Below are 26,377 nucleotides of genomic sequence, written 5' to 3'. Positions count from 1 at the left end.
CCACATTTAATTCTGTTTCTTTCACGAACTCATCTGTTTCTGTAATTGTCAAATTTTTTGCTAGAACCTTAGTTTTTTGCTTGTTCAACTTAAATCCCGCCACCCGACCAAAGTCCAAAATTAATTCTAACACTCTTTTAGTACTAGAGACAGGCTCCTGCAATGTTAATACCAGGTCATCTGCAAATGCTTTCAATTTATATTGTTTCACTCCGACCTCAATTCCCTGTACCAACCGGTCCTTTCTAATCATGTTCAATAGCACCTCCAGAACTGAAATAAACAATAGGGGGGATAGGGGGCACCCCTGCCGTGTCCCTTTTTCAATTTTAAACTCCTCTGTCACCACATTGTTTACTATCAATTTCGCTTTTTGTTCTGAATATATTGCTTCTATTCCATTTTCAAACCCCCGCCCCACTCCCATCCCTTCCAAATTTTTCTTCATAAACATCCAGGAAATATTGTCAAAGGCTTTCTCCGCATCAATAAAGATTAGCACCGCTCTAGTGTTAAGCTTTGTTTGTAAAAGCTCCAAGATATCAATAATATTTCTTGTGTTGCCAAACAAATGCCTACCAGGGAGAAAGCCAGCCTGGTCCTTATGGATCACTTCATTAAGCACTTTTTTAAACCTACTTGCCAAAATGTCTGCAAAAATTTTGTAATCCACATTTAGGAGTGAGATGGGGCGGTAGTTCTTAAGCTGAGTCTTTTCAGTTTCTAGTTTGGGTATCAATGTGATGAAGGCTTCTTTCCACGTTTCCGGTGCCTTCCTCCCCTCCATAATCTGGTTACAAACCTCCAGCAAAGGTTGTATCAAATAGTCCTTCAGAACCTTATAGTATTTGGAGGTAAGTCCATCGGGGCCTGGAGATTTGCCTAATTGGAGGTTCTGAATGGCGCTTTCAATTTCCGCTACCTAGGAACCATTAACAAGGGATGTTGGACTGTCAAATGTGACGTCTCGTAAGTTTCAACTGCTCAACCATTTAGCCATGGCCCCTTTAATCATTTAGAGAAATACAAGATTAAGTAAAAGATACCATGTAACCGAAATGAGTGCTCATTTCATAAATCTGAATGTAAGCTCTCTTGAAAAAAATTACACCCCTTATGACTTACACACACCATCTTGTTTCAAAATTCAGCACTGTTGCCACATGCTCATGAACTGACAAGTGCACTTGTTAAATTAAACAAAGATGAAGTTGAATAGAAATAATGAAGACAAATAGTGAGGAATCAGTTAAAGCGGGGGGGGGAGGGGTATTCATTTTCAAAGCTCCAGGGTACTGTATCACTGTCAGTCTTTAGCAGCAATGCAAATGTATATCACAGCGTTGGAGCGTATTAAACCCCGTATTCATTTATACTCCCACTTTCCAAATTCTAAAACAGAATAAACAAGTAAGGCTCCTTTGTGTGTTGTCAATAGTTATCATCCTTCAAAGAATGGCATCCCCCTAAATAATTGTAAGATTTCTATCTGGGAATTAAGAAGAGCGACTAAATGTGCCTCACTCCCTCCTCTGCCTGCTTTCTCTCTTTGAGATTTGGAGTACAGCGTAATCACATTAAATTCTTCAGCTCAAAAAAAGAAGTGATATTTATGGTGACTGACACAAATAAAAAAGTAGTTTGGAGCCTGAGGCAACTGTGATAAGGGATTTTGGACAAATCACCATGTGGCCTGTGAGATATAATAGAATGCTATTACAGAATATAGAGTGGATACTGATCTCTCTGTGGTATGTAATATTCTTGTTGCTGTCTTCGAGTTAGGAATGGCTTGGATGCAACTATTATTAATTATCATCATCATCATTGAATTTACACCTCCCTGTCCTAAATGTTATTGAGGGTACCATTTAATTAGTCTTGCAACAATTAAAATGGAGTGGTGTAAGAGACTGGGAAGACACTGACGGGTACTGGAGTTTGACTCGAGAGAGGGGCTCAGTGATTTGTGGGGACCTTACAACCAGGAAGCAAGAGTCAGATGCAGGGAAAGCTTAAGAACTGGAGGATAGAGCATAGGGTGGCTTGACAGAAGAGGCCGGTCAGGCAAGTGAAGGGCCAGGTGCTTCCCCACCCTCTCCTGCACCACTCTCTCCCCAAACCAGGAGGAAATTGAAGAGGAAATTGAAGAGGAAAGAGGTTAAATGGTCATCTCTCACGTATGATCTAGTTGAGATTCCTGCTTTTCTAGAGGTTGGACAAGATGACCCTCAGTGTGATTTAGATGACAGGACACCATGCTACTAAACATAGATCAATATTAGGGAACCTGCCGCCTTCCAAATGTTGCTGGCTTACAACTCCCATCATCCCTGACCACCGCTTTGCTGGATGAGGGGGATGGGAGGGTCAGGACTTGCATGGTGACTTTCCTATAATGACACATGTTTCATTACAGAGTCTAGGCCCTTTGAAACCATATACTGCAGCATCTGAAGAACTTTTTAAGAAATCATAAATACTTAGATTATCCTGTTATAAGAGTAACACAACACCAAGCGATAAGCCTTTTAAGAGGCAACCAAAGCTTTGAGGGAAACACCAGAGCTCTTCAAAGCTGGAAGATTAAACATTAATCTCAGCAACGGCTCAGGAGGGGGGAATAAGCAAATGCTCTGAATAAGGATTAACATAACAATGACATTGTTTTCTTGCTTTCTATTTTTGGATCTGGAATAAGAAGACGAGAATTCTTCATGATCTCCAAAGTTCTTCATAATCAAACAGGGAATTACTTAATGATATGATACAACCAATGAGCCATGGCTAAATTTATCTGAAATATGCCATGTGCAAGATCAATAGGAGGATTTTCTGCCACCGGATGTTATGTGGATACTCATTCACAAGGAATAGAGCAGGCATTTTTCAACCTTCTGCTAGTGTGACATTGGAAGGAGAGCCCTTCCACATCAAGCCTGACGCTGTCTTAAAAGGGAAAACAGGCAGCATCAGATGGCATGCCCAGCCCCACCCGCCTGCCACAGGCCTTATCAATGTAGATGGGCAGGCAAATGCACTATTTAAAGGCGCAGGCTGCATCAGTGCCAGAAGAGTGAAATACACATGTATGTAGACTGGTGCTGTGAACCAAAAGTGTTCCCCCATGCCTATTCCTTTTCTTAACCAGCATAATGTCACTCAAGCTGACAAGGATGTTTTGGTGCGGTCTCAAATGGAGATTCACTAACTCCAGAAGCTTGCTGTTTCTGCTTCCTGGATGCTATGAATCAGAACAATTTCCACACAGTTCCCCGCCCCCCTCTCATTTCACCTCAACACTGAAGCAATCTATATTTGCTTCTCTGGTTATGTGTGGGAAATGCCTTGCAGCCCTGAAGTCCCATTCTACCTGTGACATAGTCCACATTTCTGAATAATTAAAACAATCCTCAAGCCTCCCTGATGTAAATTAATGTACAGTGAAAACTGAGGAAAAGCAGACAAAAGGGAAAAGTAGAAGAGTAGAGAGCAAGACCAGCTGGTTGGCTTGCAGTATTCTTTAAGCTTCTGATAGGAAGGGCAAGCTCACAAGTCCAGACTCATTTCACAAGGCTACCATTTTAGGTGCATAGTACACAATCTTTCATGGGATGTGGGTGGCACTGTCTGTTAAACCACAGAGCCTAGGACTTGCCAATCAGAAGGTCAGCGGTTTGAATACCTGCAACAGGGTGAGCTCCCATTGCTCGGTCCCTGCTCCTGCCAACCTAGCAGTTCAAAGGCACATCAAAAAGTGCAAGTAGATAAATAGGTATCGCTCTGGTGGGAAGGTAAACGGCGTTTCCGTGCGCTGCTCTGGTTCACCAGAAGCAGCTTAGTCAAGCTGGCCACATGACCCAGAAGCTGTACCCCGGCTCCCTCGGCCAATAAAGCAAGATGAGCGCTGCAACCCCAGAGTCAGTCACGACTGGACCTAATGGTCAGAGGTCCCTTTACCTTTACACAATCTTTACTTCACAGAGAAAGGGTTTGTGGTTTCCGTATAAGCCAGCCAAAGTATATGATTTTAATTGATTGTTTCTGCATTACTGTTGTAAACCTCTCTGATTTTTTTTTTTAAATGAACAGCAGTATAAAAATATTTTTAGAAATATATAAATAAATCCCTCCACTGAGACTGGCCTCACATTTTTTAGAACACTACACTGAAATGTCTTGAGACTTTTGACCTTTCAAACCATTTTTTGAAAACAAAGTTTCATATTTCTCATATTTTAAAAAGAATCCATTAACTAAACAAAGTTATAATAATTAGACATGTTATCCCAAAAAGCCTTTTAAAGTCCAAACCAGTCATTTGAATTATAGTGGTGGGGCTAGGGGAGTAGACAGAATAGTCATCAGAGACATTGTACAGCATAAAGTAACAAATTAAAAATGATATATTTTCTAAATATTTTAAAGATCCCATCCCTCCTTTACCTTTGCAGTTTTTCCTCCAGCACTTCCATGTACCTGAGAATATCTTCCTTCAACTTCTTCTCTATAAGGCAAAAACAAAGTTTGTGTCATTTGGGGGGGCAGTATCTTATAGCAATTATTTTGAAGAGAGAATTTTGCTCATTTTTGCATCATAGAAAAGCAAAAGTTTAATTGGGCTTTCTTCCCTTTGAATTTCAGACTACAACCATGAATCTAAAATTATACAAATCTATGTTACTTAATAAAGCTCATAAATAATAAAAAATAGCCAGCTGCTGAACACTATGGGTGACACAGAAGTGAAAGGGAAAGGTACTGTTCACAGAAAGAAGTACTCAAACATTTAAAAGTGAAGAAACATCTTGGCTTATCTACTAGGATGGCCCATCTACTGAGTATTATCTTTCAAATGGGATGAAACCTACTTCAGTAGCCCAGGCTATCACAATCTTTAATAGAACTAAAACCCTCCAGAGATTTTATTTATCTGCATAACATCCCTTAGCATCTGAGAACTTGTTATATAAACTAGAGAAGTAACCATGTTCATATTTTGCAGCAAAAATATCACAAGTCTTGTGGCACTTTAAAGATGAAGAAATTTATTGTTATAGATTGGGGGGGGGTCCCCCTAAACCCTAGGAATGAATAAATACTAGGATTTTTATTAATCAGGATATGGATTAAAGCACAAACTGCAGAACTGTGCCAGACAGGGAATTCCTGGACTGGCTTATGCAAACCAGCCTGGCTGGGTGAACAGCAAACTGGTTCACATGACAAAAGGTGTTGATGGGCCATTGGGAAGTGAGATGTTACCAGTGTGATGGGGTGTATGTTTGAGGGGACAGGAAAAGGGGTTTCTGGGAAGAAGAAGTTGGAAGAAGGGGAAAGATCCATCTTGCGAGAGGCTGGCTGCAGGCAGCTTACACTGCTGCCTCTTGGAATGACTATGCTATAAAATCTGAACTCCCTACATGCAGACTGGAGGTGTAAATAGGTGAATAAACCCTTTTTCTTAAAGCACGACAGTCTCCACTGGGTCTTCCATTCTCCAAAGGGACACAGACCCTGTGTGTGTGTGTGTGTGTGTGTGTGTGTGTGTGTGTGTGTGCCTGGGACCCCATGGGCTCTTGCCATTGCTCAGCAGAGAGGGGGACAGGCACCCAGCTGTTGTAAAATTATTATGGGGCTATAGGCCACTTCAACAGATGCTTGTTACCTTAGTTGCAGGTGTGTATAAACTTGGCTGTAGGGAGAATTGTTATAGAGGGAAGTGGGGGGAGATGAAAAGTAGAAAAGTAAATATTGTGATAAGGAGTGAACCATGCTGACCTCCTCATCCACTCAACCCTTCCCTTCTCGCACCCAGTAACCAACCCACCCACTGGGAGACTGGTGTAATGGCCCCATCCTACTAGGTAAGCCTCTTATGTACTAACTTCCCTTCTGCGCTGTCCTTGTACTTTGACTCACATGATATTTCAATGGAATCCCATCTCAAGTTCAAATTTAGCAGTAAAAGAAGAAATTCAACTACCCCTATGAGATAGAAGAACTAAAAATACATTGGCAGAAGAGTTGTGTTTGTTCACATTTAAAAATCAGTCTCCATCTCTCTTGCTCTGAAGATCAGTGTGCTTTTTAAAGTCAATTTTAATTAAAAAGTAATATGCAGAGGAAATTCTACAATGCACATACGGTACCACTCCTCATATGAAGAGAGAGCGCCAAAATTTCACCCTAGCTGTCCAAGTTACAATTCTGACATTCCCTCCACTAGACCTCAAATAGCTCCTGGTATTAGAATTTCTGAAGCAGGACTGTAGACCGATTCACACACAGGCCAAGAGTGGGGCATGTACATACCCTCCCCATTCACACACTAATATGAGCTGGCTTTCCTTATGATGTACCTCCACCCACTTTTCATGGCATTTACACAAACGACCCTAGTTACATTCAAGATTCTCTACAAGGTGTGGAAGGGGCACAACCCCAAGACTTGGTCCCACAGCCAATTTATGTACTGCCTTTACACCTGAGGCAGGCATTTCCCTTAATTCTTCTAATCCTCCACAGCTCAGCATCGGGCTATGAACCTACAGAGAGATGGCAAGAATATAATCACATCCTTGAATCACAGTGCATTCTAGAACAAAAGTAAAAACCAATTTGCCAATCTCTAGTGATGTGTCAGTTGCAAACACTTTCACTTAAACATGTGATAAGTTCTTTCCTAATAGGAAGCTTTGATGCTCCCACTTTAGTGCTCTTCTACCTGTTTCCATCTTTACATGGCCTTGGAACATGACACATTCCAACTCAGGTTTTCTCTCTTCCCCCCTGACATAAAACATCAATAGAGATTAATAATTGGAGGGGAAGGTGGGGAATCTGTTTCACACTTACTTTGTTTCCAACTAATACTGCAATGTATTATGTTACATGAATGATAAACCCTAGTTCCAATTTCTCCTGCTGTGCTAGCTAGATTTTAATTGGATATTATCTGATACAGTAATTCTCACTTTTCACAGTTGTGTCCTATTCCCTACATACAATTTTACAATGCCCTTGAAGATATAGCTTAATAAATCAGCAATGCTCAATGACAAAAAAAAAGTAACGAATAAGCAACCGCCACTAGTTAAAAGTAGGTCAGCTATAAACTCCCTGGGAAACACTGTTAGGACATACACACATCTCCATCAAACATTTTAACTAGTTTAAAAGGATTAAGAACATCATACAATTCTCTCTGCTCACAGGGAATATGTGCTCCTCCCTTGATTTCTAGTATATATAGCTGGGCACTTTCATTTAAAGGCCCTTCAAAATCCCAATAGTTCTACTTTCCTGCCAACAAATTGAAGGGAGGGGAAAACACCATGAAAAGTATCTGGATTTTTCTCACCTTTGGACTATAGTCAAGCTATTGATCTGAAGGTTTAATTTAATGCAAATCAATAGCTGTAGCAGAGGGAAAAGAAAGTACTAGAGTGCAAACTTCCTTAATCTAGCCAAAAAAGAATGATATAAAGCTGGAAGGAGTTAGCTTAGGGGAAACTATGTGACTGCATTCTGTAAACATGTCAAAGGTTTTTTTTTTTCAAATACAAGCAATGTCAATTTCTTTTTGTCTCTCTCTGTGGGTTTGTGTATTCAGCTCTTATTGTTAGTGAAGGGAGTTGCCCATATAAATTCTATAAATATTGATGGAAGAAGAAAACAAAAGCATTTGATGAAATAAAAAGTAGGGTTTTCCCAAGGAATCATAAACTGGGGCAGGGGTAGCGAGGAATATGTACACTTGCTTTTGTTATTTCTCCCATCACATTTATTTGGGTTGCCATAATAGGGAAAGTCCTTAGCATCCAGGGATACCATGGAAGAATACTGCAAGACAAAAGGTCACGGATAATTTGCATACTTTCATTGTGCATAAATGTATGCATGATGTGCCTTTAGCAGTGACTTTTATAGTATTCATTTTTCTGGAAGCAATTCTGCAATATTGAGAGCAGCTTCAGATGTGTGGAAAGAAAGACAGCCTGCTGGGTGCAAACAGTCTTCAGGTGGTGGCACTTGATCATCTTGTCCACTAAGGAAATTATCCTTCAAATGAGATGAATAAGTACTACTAGCTTGATCTGGAAGAAGCCACAAATAGGGCTGGCCAATCTATCGAGTTCATGTTTACAATCTGAACTGGCTGGGATGATCAAACTCTCCACGCCCAGATCTTTAAAGGTGTGGCACAGCTGTAATGGTCCAGGCTGGATTTCAGCCCCATTCAGTTGTGCACTGAAGTCCTGTCATGCACTTTAAAACATACTAGCCAAAAAATCTCAATATCATCTGTGAACAAAATTATTGATTATGCTTCAAGAATTATTTTTTCCCCAGTCTGATGTCAAAAGACCACAAAATGCAGGTAGCCTGTATACTAGCAAAAACAAACAAGGTAAGTATCAGAGCTGTACTGAATCCACATGAATAGTCATCACCAAAGCAGTGTTAGTTTGATTAATACAACTCATCTGCACTGTGGTTTACCCCACATGCTATGGAATTAGCAGATTCATATGCATCCACTATGTGCCTTGTGACATCCCACACAAGCAGAAGAACATCAAAAGCTGCTGGATCAAACCAGAAGTCTGTTCTGACCAGGATGGGAAAAACTCCATTTGGTTGACCGAGTCCTCAGTTCCCCCACTCCCATGGCCACTTTGACAAATGACTCAAAAGGTTGAAAAAATGTCCCGGTCATAGCTGCCATGTTATCTTGGGTTATTCCAGTCTTGATCATGCTAGTACTTTGTTTCTAGTGTCAACTGATATGGATAAGCTCTCCTGTTCAAAAACGCACCTGAGTCATTCCCAAGTTCCCTACATTTCCCTCCATGCAATTCAGTCCATGGCATACCTAAAACAGGTAGCTCAAGCCAACACAGATGTTACTGATCAGGGATGTCCAACCTATGGCCCTTCAGGTGCTATTGGACTGTGGTTTCCATCAGTCCCATCCAGCATGGTCAATAGTTTGGGATGATGGGAGTTGCAACCCATTTGGAGGGCCACAGGTTAGCGACACTCTTTTTGTAATCAACTGTTCTATAATAGTATTAAATAGCATTAAGAACATAATGTAGCTTGAATCAGGTGAATGGTCCATCTGCTCCAGCATCCTGTTCTCACAGTGGTCAATCAGATGCCTATGGGAAGTGCAAAACCAGGACCTGAGTGCAACAGCACTCTTCCCACATGTGTCTCCCAGCAACTGGCACTCAACATGGTTATCATGGAGAGCATCAATTCAAACAAAACAAGGTAATTAGGTGTGTAAATGAGAAGCGCATGCTCAGACACATCGTTCTTTGATGTTGCTGCCACTACCAAAGACACATCCTGCTTTTCTTCTTAAAGAGTGATTTGCCTTTTCAGCTACCATAACCCCGAAATGGTATCTGAAGAAGTGTGCATGCACATGAAAGCTTAAACCCAGAACAAACTTAGTTGGGCTCTAAGGGGCCACTGGACAATTTTTTATTTATTTGAAATGCTCATTAGTTAACCAATGACAGATTTTTCAGGCGATACCTGCAAGCCTATTTTGCATGTGTTTTCAAGGCACCCGTTGCCGCGCCAGCTGTGTCTGCAGAACAAGTGTGGCACCTCAGTACCATTTTGCCTTAAATCTTGAATTATACCATTAGACATGAATGACTGAACAACAATCTTTCTGTTAAATACAAACCACAGTAAAATATCCCCTCCAGAAATTCATTCTAATGAGAAAGTCAAGTGGCAGAGTCCCATGCCAAATTCTTCTTCCCTCTTGAAATTTGTAATACTGTTCATTGGGCTGGCTACTCTTGTTTATGCATTTGGGGAGATCCCAGGAGCCCAAAGACGCCTATTCATCCAATAAAACAACATGCAATTTTGTGCAGCAATTCATCCAGAAGATCTTAATTCATTACAAAGGCATGTCAGGAATGCCAATGCTTTGTGAAGCAAACCAATCTCTCCCTGATTTTCAGATCCTAGCTTCTCAAGTGGATATTGAAGGTGACTTGTGTAAATACGACATGTATCTTAATATGTGATTGTATTATTTATATCTGCTTTTATTTATATTTTAAAATGTTTAGGTCAGCTTGTTTTTCAACATCAGATTTTACCAGTATTTTAATCTGTGTTTTATGTAAACATCTTAGAAGCTTTGATGATTAAGCAATATGCAACTCCTGTTAAATAAATAATAAATAAATAGAACAGGGGTAATATTGTCACTTTCAAGAAACTGATAATGGCAAGATCGTCACTGTCAACTGGCAGATGAAACTGACACATACTTGTCCTTGCCCAAGAACAACAAATGGTGACAAAAACACTGTCCCTTGGGCTTGTTCAAAAAAGAGGAACAAGGAGCAAAGTCTCTGAAACAGATAGGTTTGCATGCTAAAGGCTAGAAATAGCATGAATCACAAAATAGAGCATATCTAAAAAGAAGTAAAGAAAAGGCCATTACTACTAGTTATTGGGATGGGGTAGGAAATCCTTGAGGTAACATCAAACAGGTACTGAAGTTATGGGGAGAGGCAGTCCAGGAGAGCAATTACTGGTAACTTTTGTGATGACCACCTTAGCTACCATTTTGAGAAGGCTACAGGGGACCCATGAATTGGCTAAACCTGGGCAAAGTTAAGGGAAGGTGCTATCTGTGGGTGTCATTAAAGGCACTCTACTTTCCCCCCAGAAATCTCAGTAATTCATCTACCACAACACAGATGTTCATGGTCCTCAACTATAATGAGTTATTTAATTATTTATTCTTTCAAATGCTTATATCCTGGCTTCCAGCCTAAAATGACTGAGAACAAAAAATGAAAGCATAAAAGGACTATGAAAACGGTGCAACAACTACCAACCAGAGCTGGATAAAGGCATTCAAAATAGCACGTGTAAAAACTCCATTTAGCTATTACAAAAGGATCCAACAAACAAAATAGCATTATTATTTTATGCTTGTTATTTACACCATTTTTATACTGCTAAACATATTTAAAAATACCTCTAGGTGTACAGAAAACTGAGGCAACAACAGACAACTTAATATTACAAAAATGCAGTTACTTATATATAAATCAATATAAATGCATTTTTCCTTCTGACACACCCTCCCTCTCAGTCTGCAGGTTCTCACCCAGGGTCTATGCAAACTGTCAGCTCACCTGCAAAAGCTTCCCAACAAGAAGAGTTCCTGGAAGCAGTGGACATTACCCTAGTCTCTCACTTGAGACTTGCTTTTTACAAGCCCAAAGTGGAGGCCCACAGCTGTGTCCCATTCAGCTGCACTTTCCACACTCAGTTCCAGATACAGCAGGTGTGTTGAATTTCCCAATGGGTTCAAAGGATGGAGAAGGGTCCCCCCCCTCCACTCACAGCTGTTTTTTCACCCTCCTCTTCCTCCAGCTGTTTTTTTTAAACTCACAGTAAAATAAATCTGCAGTGCAATCAACATCTACCCACCAACTAGTATTGCGGGTGATTTAAAGTGCAAACTACAAGCAATAATGAATAATTTTCAAGTGGCATTTTGCAAAAGAGCTTTTGCAAAGATGCTACCTCTGTATAAGCGCACAAAGAGAGTGTCACGGGCCACTTTGTGCTATTAACGCCACCAGTTTTATTTCCTATACAAGCAATGACTTCTGCTGGGTGAGATTTAACGAACATGTATTGCCCTGTATTTCTTAAACCACATCTGAATATAGAAATAATTGGCTACATAGCAATATGTGAAATGCAGTAGTAATGATCCCACCTTTGGAAGTTTGGAAATGCAAGTGCAGAGCTTTCCATGCCACATGTATGTTAGCCCTGAAATGAACCGGGGGACAAGTTATGCAAACACTTTTGTGCTCTTCAAAATGCAATTCTTACTACGTAATTCTCTTGGAAAGCACTTGGAAAGTATGTTTAAAAAATGCAGGTAATATTTTTGTTTTAAATCCAGACAAAGGCTTTTTAAAATGGCAGGTAGTAGTGCACACTAACAGGAAAATTCAATTTTCCAAGCGTTGTTTTTAAAGTTACAGTGGTGCCCCGCAAGACGAATGCCTCGCAAGACGAAAAACCCGCTAGACGAAAGGGTTTTTCCGTTTTGGAGGCGCTTCGCAAAACGAATTTCCCTATGGGGTTGCTTCACAAGATGAAAAAATCTTGCGTCCCCCGGCGGGTTTTTTTTTGCTTTTTTCGCCCTTTTCCTAAGCTGCTAAGCCGCTTATCAGCTGTTCCGCTGATAAGCCGCTTAACAGCTGATCGCTGGAAGCCGCTTGACAGCTCTAGCACTAATCCGCTAAGCTGTCAATGGGCTTGCTTCGCAAGACGAAAAAACCGCTAGACGAAGAGAATCGCGGAACGGATTAATTTCGTCTAGTGAGGCACCACTGTAGGGTTTTTTTTTAGCACCAGCACAACAACAAGATGGGTTTAAAAGGAGCCTACAACAGAACAGTGCAGTCAGTGTGCTTTCACATGAAAACAAAATGGCAGCAGCTGAAGAAATAATGACTGCTAAGAAACATGAAAAAAGTTTGTTTTTAAAAGGGACCTTCAAAATGGCAGTTTTCACATAAATAACAAACAGCATGACATTGCAGCACAGCACTAATGTATATACATAATCAGTTTATCCTACAGATTGAGAGAGTGGCTTGATAGAAGTCAGAAGATATCTAAGCTGACTTCTATGCTGTAACATTACCTGAGATAAGATGGCTAATGTTGCAACACTGTAATGCTGATATTTTTCATGTCCTAGACATCCCTTGTCTCACAGGGTTTTTTCCCCCGTGGTAAATTCTATTTTTTTACTAATTGTGTTGTTGGGGGCTCTCACAATCATATACTTCTGACATTTTGCCATGTGGTTATTTAAATGAAAAACCTGCCCAAGCCAAAGAAACATGGTTGTGTAAATCAGCACTTATGGCAGCAAATGATCTGTTGCTCAGGGTTAAGTAAGAAATGCTGACAAAAATATAAAAGCAGCCTCCGCTGTTTTCTCTGCTCCCCGATGGTGTGACTGTGGCTGTTGATGGCTCACTCTCTTATTTCCTCATATGGTGCTGACTCAAAATGTGACAGACTGACTTGCATGCCTTGCATTTCATGGCCTTTCGGCACCACTAAACAAATTTCTTTTCTTAAATATAGCATTTCCTGCCAACTGGGGACAACCCTTTATGCATCTAGTTCAAACATAAACCACAATAAATGGGTTACTCTCTTCAACATGACCCCAAACTCCTTGTTTTTTCCAGGATTCTAATGCAGCTACACTTCTGAAAGAAGTGATAATGAGAGTTAAAACCTGCTAATTATATGCATACTTCCCAAACACATATGTAACAAGTTTTTATAGGACCAGGGTTCACAAATGTAGTTAAGCAAAAGCTGCTTTTCAAACTTGTCCACAAACCTACAATAAGCAGCTGATTTTTTTTAATAGAATACTCTAAACATAAGAATTCTGAATATAGTTTTAACATCCAAATATCCAAATAACATGGTAGTCCCTATAAACTGAAGTTGCTTAAGTATGAAAAGTTGAAAGTGGACCCAATTTATAGTATAAGGAAATTTTTAAATAAGATTGTGAGGTGTACTTCACAAAGGAGACCCAGATACCACAATCTACCTGTACAACAAAGCAAATTAATTTAAATGGAAGACAGAACTGGTTACACTTCTGATTGTATACAAATTCAACCTAGATTGTTCCATGAGTGAATGTGTGTCATTGCTTCTTGACACACTTCTCTGTCACCACTGCCAGAGATAGGTTTACAGTTTCCCCTTATCATGAGGGATAAAATGCTTGAGCTGCTAGGTAACCTTTCTGACAGAAAGAGGAAGTTAATAGTATTTTGGTTTAAAGAGATAATGAAAGAAGCAATCCTATTACATGTTTTAAAAAAAGGAAAATCTCCCTCAAGATTGTAATGGACAGTTTTAGGGCCAGCAGAAAATCATTTATTTGAATTATATACCACAGAAGCACTCTTACAGTAATATCCAGGAGCTGAACAAACCTAGGAAAGAAAGGAAATTGAGAATGGAAAATGAAACCCTGCCCTCAACATTTTGTCAAGGACAGCCCATGAATGCAGGAGATAAAAGCCACTTGTTATAGGAAGCATCTACACACATTAGTAATACCCTTCTGTTTCTTTTGCACAACAGATACACACCTGCAACACCCCCTCTCCCCACAATCTATTGGCAAGAACTGCTGCTTATGTACACATATTAATTTAGCCTAGCATACATCACAAGGCATTCATTCATTCATTTGATTTATTACCCATCCTTCACCAATAACTTCTGAAGACTCACAAATTTAGTCTGAAAAAAATCATCTATATACATCATATGTTAATTATAAATTAACCCCTTAATTTGCCCAGAATATGCTACAGAAGATTTGAGGGTTACTTTGATCATTGAACAGTTCTATTTTTCCCTTTTCCTATTTTAGTAGAATGAAAATACTATATTTTCCCTAGATATATCATTTAATTGTGTGCTGAATATTGTATTCTTCACTGAATTGAATGCTTAGAAATATTGAGGAATCCACATGCATCCCAAGAGCAAGGCACCATTGGACAGATCTGAATGAAATCGCAATATATTTTGATGTCCTTGTAGGTATAAAGGAGGATGAGAGAGGAATTGCAAAGCACTTCATGGAGTGAAAATGTGTGTGTGTGTGTGTGTGTGTAAATATTTGACATTTTACTCCTAGACACATAGATGTTAATGTGTTTTAACCTCTTGTACTGTTTTGATTATCTTTAAATGTTTTTAATTGTTTTCATTGGTAATTTTAATATTTCTTGTAAGGTTTTATTACTATCAACCAATATACACATTTTGTTAAAGAACAATAATCTGTGCAAGTGAAAATTGGCTTTAAAAAACTGTTTCACAGAAGTACCATGATCTTCACAAAGTCCTCATGAACCAAACGATTCACCATGAAAAATTATCCTATTAAGCAAGGCCCAAGGTGTTCAAAGGAGCTTACTCCCAAGTATGTGTGCACAGGATTGCATCCTTGAGATTCCCTCAATAAATTTCTCTAGAATAAGGTTCCATTGCTTTCAACGGGACTTTCTTTTAAATCAGTCTGTTTAGACAATAGATGTGTACCTTGAACTTTTGTAAAGAATGGAAAGTTATAAACATTTCCAACAACTGAGTGAAATATGAAAGCCAGTCACAAAACTCCGATGGGAAACTGTAGTCAGACTTTCAATTCTGCTGTTATCTTACCACACATTTCCCAATCACAATTAGGAAATGCTTACAGATGAAAGATGTTTACTTGAAGACCAAGGCCAAGCTCCAAAGAATCATTTAATTAGCTATCTGAAATGGCAGCTCTCACCTGCTTAATAGTGAATTGCTTTTGAAATTCTGGAGCAATTTAAAAAATACGTTGCTATATATGTCATGAAAGCCCACTGTTCAAGGGGTGAAAACCCAAAACTTCCACTATATTGGCACAAACCCCTTGGCATGAGCGTAGCAGTTTAAATGCTGATAACTTTCCAAAAAGCAAGACTTGAATATTACTGGCAGAACATTAAAGGTAAAGGTAAAGGTACCCCTGCCCGTACGGGCCAGTCTTGACAGACTCTGGGGTTGTGCGCCCATCTCACTTAAGAGGCCAGGGGCCAGCGCTGTCCGGAGACACTTCCGGGTCACGTGGCCAGCGTGACATCGCTGCTCTGGCAAGCCAGAGCCGCACACGGAAACGCCGTTTACCTTCCCGCTGGTAAGCGGTCCCTATTTATCTACTTGCACCCGGAGGTGCTTTCAAACTGCTAGGTTGGCAGGCGCTGGGACCGAGCAGCGGGAGTGCACCCCGCCGCAGGGATTCGAACCGCCGACCTTTCGATCGGCAAGTCCTAGGCGCTGAGGCTTTAACCCACAGCGCCACCTGAGCCACCTGCAGCGCCACCTGCGTTACCTGCAGAACATTACTTCATGATTAAATGGAAAAAACATACCCATACCGTTCTGATGATGCCCCATGAAAAGCTGCTCCAGGGGGTTACATGACCCTCCAGAACAGAGAGATATCAAGGGTGGCTGCAGAGGAAAGGGGTAATTAAAAGAAATAAACTGCCCCCTTCAACAGGAGCTTTTACTGGACTGGAGTCCCTTCCACAAATGGAAGGTGCCCTTCTGTTTCTGGAAAATAAAATCTGCACCCAGTGTTCTCAGAACAAGCTTTAATTCAGTGGTTAATATGGCTAAATCTCCAAGAAGCCATTCAGAAATGTAACTTATATTTAAGAAAGAATTGCAAAGCACTTCATACGGCTTTAACACAGGAACATTTTTTAACCATTTTCTTCTAACATTACAGAAGAATAGTTATGCAAAAATTACTTGCTTGGTAGCAATTTGTACCCAATTAAATTGGCAGCTATAACTTGTCTGTACATATATCTACACACACTCTGTCCCAAAGGATCATATATATTAAACACAAGTTAAGCCTGCTAGGATTTAATCTGTGTTGATTTGATGCTCCTTATGGGGCTTACTCTGCTATTTTGCTTAATTATTTTTCTCCTCTGCTCATCTGCAATATTGAATGGCAGTAATAATGAACTCAAATCATTGTACAAACCCCAATAGTAACCATTCATCGTTTGCTAATAGGACATTATATTTGCATTAGAATGTTCTGTTCAAAGCACAGTGTGTAAATTAGTTCAAAGGGTTACAGCCACAAATCTGAAACTAGAACATCAGGTCAATTAGCAGCTAAGCCAAAAGAGTTGAAAAGAAGAGACTGTATAGTGATTAAAATTCAAATGGAGTGTTCTCAGAGCCAAACTAGTCTTACAGGCAATAGATGTGTATGTTAAAACATGGATCTGCCACAGTCTCATAGAAAGAGGGCAGGTAGAGATATATATTTTAATAGCTGGGTTTGTAAGTTAGGAGTACAGAACTTTTCCCTCAATCAACAGCTTAGCTGTGTGCCAGTTGATGTCTTGGTTAGAGTGCTAGAATACCAAAACAAGGCAATAATTTTGCACTTCAACCGCCTTCAACCGATTGTTGTTAGCCGCCCTGAGCCCAGCTTCGGCTGGGGAGGGCGGGATATAAATAAAAAAATTTATTATTATTATTATTATTCCCTTGGTTTGAGGGAAAGAAAAATAGGGCTGGGTATCACTGACACGCTGAAGACACCATGATCTAAATTTCCAGGTTACTTCCCTCAGTGGTTTTATCTAGATGTTAAACAGCATGGGGGATAACACAGAATCCTGCAGGAGTTGAGCGAAGGTCCCCCAATAGCATCTTCTAGAAATGACTGTCGGGCTACAGGCAGAACCACTTGAAAAGTGGTGCCACTGCTGTCCACCTCAGCCTTTCTAGGTGCATATTATGGTCAATGACACTGAAAACCATTGAGTGACCCAGGAGAATCAACAAGGTGACACCCCTCCTTTCTATTCTAGCAAAGGATAAGTTTCAGTACGAAGCCATTGTTAAGCTCCAATGGACATAGAAAACAAGAAATTTAAGAGGTGTAGCTGTCTATATAGAACTAGGGAAAATTCCAAAGCTTCAGGGAGGAACTGCTATAACCTATTACATTTTCTTTTTTCTTTCATACCTCCTTTTCCTCCCCTGCCTCTTTCCCCCTCCCCCCAACCTCCACTATTACCTTTCTCTCCTGTCTTCTGCATACCTTATTATACAGTGTAGAACATAGAAAATGAAATCCTGCAATAATTACTTTTAAAGGACATCACTATTATATGCAACCAATGTGTCCTAAAATGATATTGAGAACAGTGTTGCACTCCCATGGGCCTCTATAATGTGTTGTTCACCTTACTTCACATCCTGTCTTTACACTCTGCCCTTCCCTGTCCCTGAAACGTCGGTGGCTACTTCCACTGGTGGTTTTCAGTAGCAGCTCTGCATACCTAGTAATGTGTAGCCTAGCCCTTATTAGAATTTTATGAAGCAGGTTTTCGCCTGCTGCTTGATTTTTATGTTGAACCAATTGCACGAATCCTCCTGAGAGAAAAGCATTACAGTAATACATGTTACGTACTTTGGTTTTAACCTGACTCATGTATACAGCTATTTTCTGTGTTTGCTCTAATGACAGAGGAAAAGTAATGGTACAATTATTTTCAAGTACAAGTTACATTAGCATTTGAGTAGTAAAAAAATAAGTCAAAGACAGGCAGAGAGAGAAAGACAGACAGACAGACAGACAACCTGGATGAATTGAGGAAAGCTCTGTTGTACCTTTCAAGTTAATGAATAAAGACCTAACAGTGTTTCACTGTGAACTAATAGCATAAATGTGTTTTATGTAGCTTACATTGATAGCTTTTACACAAGAGTCAGGAGCAAAATCAGCCTTGGCTAATGTCTTGATGACTTTTCTAAATCAGCTGTGATTGTTCTAACAGGAACACCGAAAGAACAAAAATCTACAAATTGTTATTAAACATGCTTTCCTGTACTGTAATTTGAAAATTAAATCGGAATAATTTGCTGCTGCTGTTTTTAAAACAGTTTGAATCAAACATATGCATTAGTGCACCCACACTTCAAACATTTCAAATAATTTATACAAACAGCAGCTCAAGAAAAACCACAGAGGAAACAGAGGTGTTAAATGATCACCTCAGATCAAGAGGCCATTGCAGTTCTCTCAGTTCTTCCAGCTTTTTGGGAAAGATGTGCAAAAGGAACATTTAGGCTTTCCAAGGGGAGGCTTCAATTAGTGTAAATGGACAGGTAGTTGGTCCTATTGAACACATAATAGATGGGATGTATAATCCCCAATTAAAGGCACTGGGAGTCAAGCCCTTTCGTCTTCAGGTCTCCATGTTTCTCACTTCCAGTCAGGCTGGGAAAAGTAACACAGAAATTCTCTTCATTCTTTTTGTGGCTCTACTAATCATGCTGTCCATGCTGTTATGCAAGCTAATCTTGTTAACATGGAATAAGGCAGCAACTTGCAGTATCACAAGTAATTTGCCATTCACCTGGATCCCAGAAGCAGCAGCAAATGCCTTCCAAAGCAAGCAGCAAAATATGCTTGCACCTGCTTTTAACAACACTCTGCCAGTTGCTGAAGATGGTGCCCTAACTCCATGTTTCAACAACTCTTAAACAATTGAGGGCAGTGAGACCGGATTTTATTTTATTTTTTGTACACATCATGATAATTCTTCCTCAGTAGCCTTATTCTTCTGTATCAGCCTTCCCCAACCTGCTACCATCCAAATGTTTTAAACTACAACTCCCATCAGTCAAGGCAGAATGGCCATGGTTGAAGTCCTAAACATCTGGAAGGCACCAGGGTGAGAAAAGCTGTCCTCTTTGTATACATATTGCATCGTACTTGCAATTTACATAGGACAGACATTCGACTGATGGGATGTAACTCCTGGCCTATCCTTGAGCCCTTTTTAAAAACTGGTGTTATGTTGATTACCTTGCATCCTGCAGGTGCTCATTCTTCTAGATTTGTATAATTTTGCCGCAACAAATGTTATTATGACATCAGTTAAAAGGACTGCTGTTATTCCCAATGACCTGAAGTAAAATTACATAATCCCAGAGCCAGTTCACAAAGAGGAACAGTACGTATTGCATAAACACGCCATGTATTGATTCTTGCAGTAATTGCCATGATCACAGCTGCATGTTTTGGAGCCACTGGAAGAAGAGCATATCACTGAAATGAACAGAATAAAGCAGGCTGGAGAGGGGTTGAATTGAGAACAATAGACTAGCCTTATCATCAAGTAAGAGTGGAAAGGGAGGAAAGGACATAAGAGGAACTGGAATACAGTGGTACCTCTGGTTGCGAACGGGATCCATTCCAGAGGCCTGTTCTCAACATGAAAAGAGTGCAACCCGCAGCAGCGCATCTGCACACGTGCGGGTTGCGATTTGCCGCTTCTGCGCATGCACGTGACGTCATTTTGCGCTTCTGCGCATGCATGAGCAGTGAAACCCGGAAGTAACCCTTTCCGGTACTTCCGGGTCGCTGCAGGACATAACCTGAAAGAACATCGGCTCTGGATCCATTACAGTCCAGCTTCCATGCTGGTCATGGGACCGAGACGGCTCTGGTCGCCCTAACAGATGATCTCCGTAGGCAGCTGGATCGAGGCGGGTCGGAGCTGCTGATTCTTCTAGACCTGTCAGCAGCCTTCGACATGGTCAATCACAAACTCCTGGACCACCGCCTTGCCGACGTGGGGATCCAGGGCACAGCCCTTCAATGGCTGCGCTCGTTTCTCTCTGGTTGGGGACAGAGGGTGGCGCTTGGGGGGGAATTGTCATCGCGCCACTCCTTGGTGTGTGCAGTGCCCCAGGGTGCGATACTCTCCCCGATGCTTTTTAACATCTTTATGCGCCCCCTCGCCCAGCTTGTCCGGAGTTTGGGGCTGGGTTGCCACCAGTATGCCGATGACACCCAACTCTATCTGTTGATGGATGGCCATCCTGACTCAGCCCCAGACACACTGACCAGATGTCTGGAAGCTGTGGCTGGATGGTTACGTGGGAGCCAGTTGAAGTTAAATCCTTCGAAGACAGAGGCCCTCTGACTGGGATGGGACGATATAGGATTGAGGGGGCAACTCCCATCTCTTGCGGGGGTGCAATTAGTGCCAGCATCGTCCCATCTCTTGCGGGGGTGCAATTAGTGCCAGCATCTCTATGGAGGTGCAGATTACAGCTATAACAAAGGCGGCATTTTTTCATCTCCGCCAAGCTAAACAGTAGGCTCCTTATCTCTCTCGCCCTGACCTAGCCACTGTGATCCACGCGACGGTCACCTCCAGACTGGATTATTGCAACTCGCTCTATGTGGGGCTGCCCTTGAGACTGACCCAGAAACTCTAGCGGGTGCAGAATGCCGCGGCGAGACTCCTTATGGGGTCTTCGCTGCGGGATCACATTCATCCGGTACTATACCAGCTGCACTGGCTCCCGGTGGAATACAGGATCAGGTTTAAGGTGCTGGTTTTAACCTTTAAAGCCCTATACAGCCTAGGACCCTCGTACCTACGGACCGCCTGTCCTGGTATGTCCCACAGAGGAACTTACGGACTGCAAATAAAAACATCCTGAAGATTCCAGGCCACAGAGAGGTTAGGCTGGCCTCAACTAAAGCCAGGGCTTTCACGGCCACGGCTCCAATCTGGTGGAACGCTCTGTCACAAGAGACTAGGTCCCTGCGGGACCTGACATCTTTCCACAGGGCCTGCAAGACAGAGCTGTTCCACCAGGCCTTTGGTCAGGGCGCAGCCTGACCCCCTCCTCTGGCAATCTGCACAGAATTTTGCTTAATGGTTGCCACCAATTTGATTTTAATTATTTTTTATAATGAAATGTTTTTAGAACATTGTATTATTTTGATTGATGTTAGCCGCCCTGAGCCCAGCTTCGGCTGGGGAGGGCGGGATATAAATAAAAATTATTATTAATTATTATTATTATTATTATTATTATTATTATTATTATTACATGAAGCAGACATAACATGAGGTATGACTGTACTTATTCATGGATAACAACCAAAGCTAAGAAAAATCGCCATCCGAGACATCCCATTTCACTTACCAACCACTAAGGTTAGTTACCATGTAACTTCTCCATATCAGTTTACCTTTGAATGATCATTTGGTGCCACCCTTGAATACTTAGAATCATAGAGTTGGAAGGGATTCTGAATGTCATCTAGTCCAACCCCCTGCAATGCAGGAATATGCAGCTGCCTCATATGGTGTTCATATTAAGTTCTTCAGCGCTCAGGTCAGAAAGAATGGGGAAGGAGAAGAAGCAGACTTTGGGTACTTCAGATTAGTATCACTACCAATTAACATACATTAAATAAAAATGGAAATTCATGTTAAAAGGAGCTAGATGTGCATGTAAGCACAGGACTCCCTCATTTAGAGCACTATATTCAAAGTCAGTGTCATAATAAATAATGTTTTGCTGTGCATAGCATCGTTATATAGCCCTTAAGGAATTGAATCCTTATTGGAGAAATCCTCAGGTAATTTAACTGGTGCTTGAAATATTACGGGGGAAATTAAATAAAATATCCATTGTACATAGCTCAAACTACAGAAGGAAGACACAAATGAAAACAGAATAATGATAATAGCATAAAGAGGAAGGTTTGAATTCCTTTTCAAAATGCCATTTTGTCATTTTATAGTACACATTTATTGTTTATTGACAGTAACAGTAAAAACACTTTTTCCATCAGATACTGCTGATGAAATGAGACATCGCTTTTACACTTATCTTCAATACCGAAACAAAGAAAGGAATTCTAAGGCACTGTTATGGAAATATTACATAATAGCTGTACATCAGGAGTCAAGAACTAACAGACTGGCAGCAAATCCAACCCCCTTCCACAACTTCCAACCAACAGATAAAAGACAGGAACAGATTGCTGATGTCTGTTGTTTTGGGGTTTAGGGTTTCTTGCTTCACATTCAGTACACCAAACTTGTGGAGCTTGAATCCATGCATTAGCTACAGACTCCTAACTTTGCCATCACAGGAAAAGGGAGACACATCCCTGGGAAAGTGCAGTCAATGCAGGGTGCTGAAGAGAGGTTTCTAGAGGCACAGGCATGGCCCTCCATTGTTTGTTTGTTTGTTTGTTTGTTTGTTTGTTTGTTTGTTTGTTTGTTTGTTTGTGTCAGGACAAGTCTTTGGGACCAAGGTCACCTGATGGCTTTGCCTTTCCTATGCTTCCTTGACAAGTGATTCAGAACTCTCCAGGAAGGCAAAGGACACAATTCACTGGAAAATCATCCAGTACTCATCCCAATGAAATTTGGAGTGGGTAATCACATCAAGATTCTATATTTAAATGAGGCTCACTCAGTAAAAGATAGCAAAAGCAATATACATATTTTTGTTGTAGGTGTCTAAATAAATAAACTCATCCAATGGGTAAAGAAGGCCACTAGAACACTTCTACTCATAAGTCAGATACATTTTCTGTTGAAGAAAGGAAAGACTTCAATAAGCAGGAGGAGGAATTTTGAAATATGGGTGGTTTCACATTATAGCTCTCTGTTGAATTTCTGGGTGGTTTGAAGCTCATGTGAAGTTATAATCCCCACAATGGGAATAATTAAAATATCTGCTTCTTTTCTTGTTCTAGTTGACTGAAGATAACATCACAAATATATATACAAGAACTAAGGCAATTTAAAACAACAAATTAAAAGTGACCATAAAAGATTAAACATGGTGGGTGTAGAATGCTGAAACTTCTGCAAAAAGTAAAAGAAATTTCATTGCAGGGATTTTAATTTTCTTTCAGAATATGAACATGTCAACGATTGGGAGGAAAGTCTGTAAAGGACTGGGAAGATATGCTAACATAATGACCAGAAATCATTATTACATATTAATTTATATTAAATATTAATTCTACCCCGAATCCTGCATCTTGTTGCATGAACAGGAAGGGAAACGTGTTTTCTTCCTGGTAACAACCCTTTCCTACTTCTCCATATAAAAGGGAACTTGCTGCTATTGGGAAAAATCAAAGAGGGAGAGAACTGTATTTCCCCTTCAAGTGTTTTCCTGGTTAGAATCTCTTACTTGCCCTGTCTACTGGGCTGGGCCAGCCTTGATCATATCATGGTAACTTCTGTCAACAGAGAGCATAACCTCTTTCACATAGGTCACATAGGAAGCTGCTATATTTTGAATCAGACCATTAGTCTTCCTGGTTCAGTACTTTTTGCAGCGGTTCTCCAAGATTTCAGAGTTCCCTCCTGACATTATTTGGAGACTCCAGCGACTGAACCTGGGACCTTTTGCATGCAAAGTCTATCCTCTCCTACTGAGCACACTGCCCTTCCCCTATCAGTGGGAGCAATTGCTTTGCCATATGAACAAACAGCAAGTGATGAGCTTCATAATGAAACATAGCTTTCATTCTAGTTACAGATAGGTAGCCGTGTTGGTCTGCCATAGTCAAAACAAAAAAAAAATCCTTCCAGTAGCACCTTAAAGACCAACTAAGTTAGTTCTTGGTATGAGCTTTCGTGTGCATGCACACTTCTTAAGATACACACAGGTGTGTATCTTCTTCAGGTGTGTATCTGAAGAAGTGTGCATGCACACGAAAGCTCATACCAAGAACTAACTTAGTTGGTCTTTAAGGTGCTACTGGAAGGAATTTTTTAGCTTTCATTCTGTATATGACAACAAATACATCAAATTGGATACTGTGGAGGCAGACCTGTCTCTAAACAGAATATTAAAAAAAAAAAATCCATGCTTTACCAAGGAGGAAGGGAGACAGGGACACTGAAATTGCCCATGCAGCACATAAGCTTAACCGGATGAATCATTGAGCAACAAAGAAAAATTGCTAAGAGAACTGCATTGGAGACATAGAAATGCTGAGCATAGCATCCACAGAAGATAGTATAATCCATATGAGAGAGAAGGACAGGGCAAGAGCAGCTCACTGGAAAGTCACCAAAAGTCAGAGGTGAGGTGATACGGTGTGCATTCCAACAAGTCATTTTATTCTACAAAAAGGCTTTGAATAATATTTTTTCCACTTCTTATTTTTTAGCCACAATCATGATTTTTCTTCCTGCTTATACTTTTATCTCCCGTAATCTCAGATCTAATGGTTTGTAAGTCTTTTGCTACCCCTATGATACAAATAACACCTTTGTGGGAATGAAATTCAATCCTGGTGTTCTCATATTCAACCTGTGTTGCATTCGGAATAACCAGACAAGAATTCATTCTAAGTCACCAACATATAAAATGGCTTTGCAAAATGTGCTGAATATAATGTTACCTGTTCATCTTCCAAGGGCTGCCATCCATCAGACTTAGTCCTGCGGTAGAGGCTGACTGAACAAAGCTTTTTTTAAAAACCATCATCAAATCTAAATGAAAACAACAGAGTCTGTAGAACCTTGAAGACTAACAAATCTTCTATCAACTAGGGTGCACATCATCAGACACATGATGTGTTAGTTTGATTTACAGGTATATATTATACACTTGGCTTCAGTATACAAAGCATTCTACAGTTCACCCTTACAACTGACCTGTGGGCTAGGCAAGGCAGAATTATAATACCTTGTCCAAGCCACACAGCAGCTCAGTAGAAATTTCAACCTGGGTTTCCTCTGTCCAGAACAAAACACTACTGACAAAGTAAACTATTATATTGTTTACTTGCTATATTATGTGCATTTCCTAGATCTCAGGGGAGTGTATGACAGAAAAAAGCAAAAAAATCCAAATTTAAAACTTACAGAACATTCATAAATCTAAGAGGAAAGTAGTACAAACCAATATTTGGTAATGATGTTCTAGACATTTGCGTGTCAGTCTGCATGCCCTACCAAGCTTTTTTTATGCCCCTACCAAGAAGGATTTGTAATAAATCTAAGAGGAAGGTAGTACTTCCTTTGGAGAACCTGGGCAAAAGTCCCCCCAAAACCTCTTGCCCTAGGAACTATCAAAAGGTATATTACTGATTTCTTATGCTTGAGGGATCATCTGTGCCTCTGTGAACACAATTACTACTGGAGAAGGACCATCACAAAATGGTTGAGTACATGGTCATTACTAGTCACAAGGAAGCTCCCTAGTCTGTTTGGAATGTGCTTGATTCCCACTACTTAACTTTGGGCTCAGTTTGATTTGGGCCACATAAACTTGACTTAGGCTCAACCAGAGAGCTCCCCTTTGCTGTAGCTCTCACCTTCTTTCCTCAAACTTACTCTGGCATGGGGCAGGGGGGATAACAAGGCCTCAAGACTAACAAGCTGTATATCTCCATGAGTGCTTCCCTCCAGCAACAGGAACACCCAGGCCTGGACTTAAGGCTACTACAGCTGCAAGGCTTCCCACTTTTTTAACATAAGTTTCAGAAGAGGCAGGGAGATCTGGTGTTGAGGAGCTTTATATGATATAGCATTGAGCTCAGTGCAGACTGAGCCTGAAGCTAAGCAGGGTTTGACCCTGATTTCTAGCTTACCCTGTAGGCCAAACCACACCCCCTGCTGCATTACAAAATATTACACCAATCTCCATGTTTTCTGCATGCCTACCAACTGTAATGTTCATTGTTTGAGCCTAATCTCCCAAACTAGTTATGGAAGAACCCTTAAAGGTATAGTCTCATTTCTGCTTACATCAACCACCATACTTCACACTAAGCAAGTAAAGCCAACAATCTGGAATCACTGCAGATGTGGTAAAGAGCTCTAAAGATCCTGTCTGTCAAGGTCAGTAGGAGGAGTCAACCCGATTAAGGAATATC

The 26,377-nt window shown here is 40.6% G+C and overlaps 1 protein-coding gene across 8 annotated transcripts in view; it reads right to left on the bottom strand.

The window, feature by feature from the left end:
- DISC1 (DISC1 scaffold protein) overlaps positions 1–26,377 on the bottom strand; it is a 149,302-nt gene that overhangs the window by 38,960 nt on the left and 83,965 nt on the right. For all 8 annotated transcript variants that reach the window (XM_083732267.1, XM_083732266.1, XM_083732261.1 and 5 more), the window contains one exon: positions 4,447–4,507. In XM_083732267.1, coding sequence (XP_083588393.1) covers positions 4,447–4,507 — 61 coding nt within the window. The remainder of the gene's footprint in view (positions 1–4,446; positions 4,508–26,377) is intronic.

This window comes from Podarcis gaigeae (assembly GCF_964106915.1).
Source record: "Podarcis gaigeae genome assembly, chromosome: 3".
Lineage (NCBI taxonomy): Eukaryota > Metazoa > Chordata > Lepidosauria > Squamata > Lacertidae > Podarcis > Podarcis gaigeae.
Note: the sequence above shows the minus strand (reverse complement) of the source record. Positions and strands in the feature narration are given on the sequence as shown.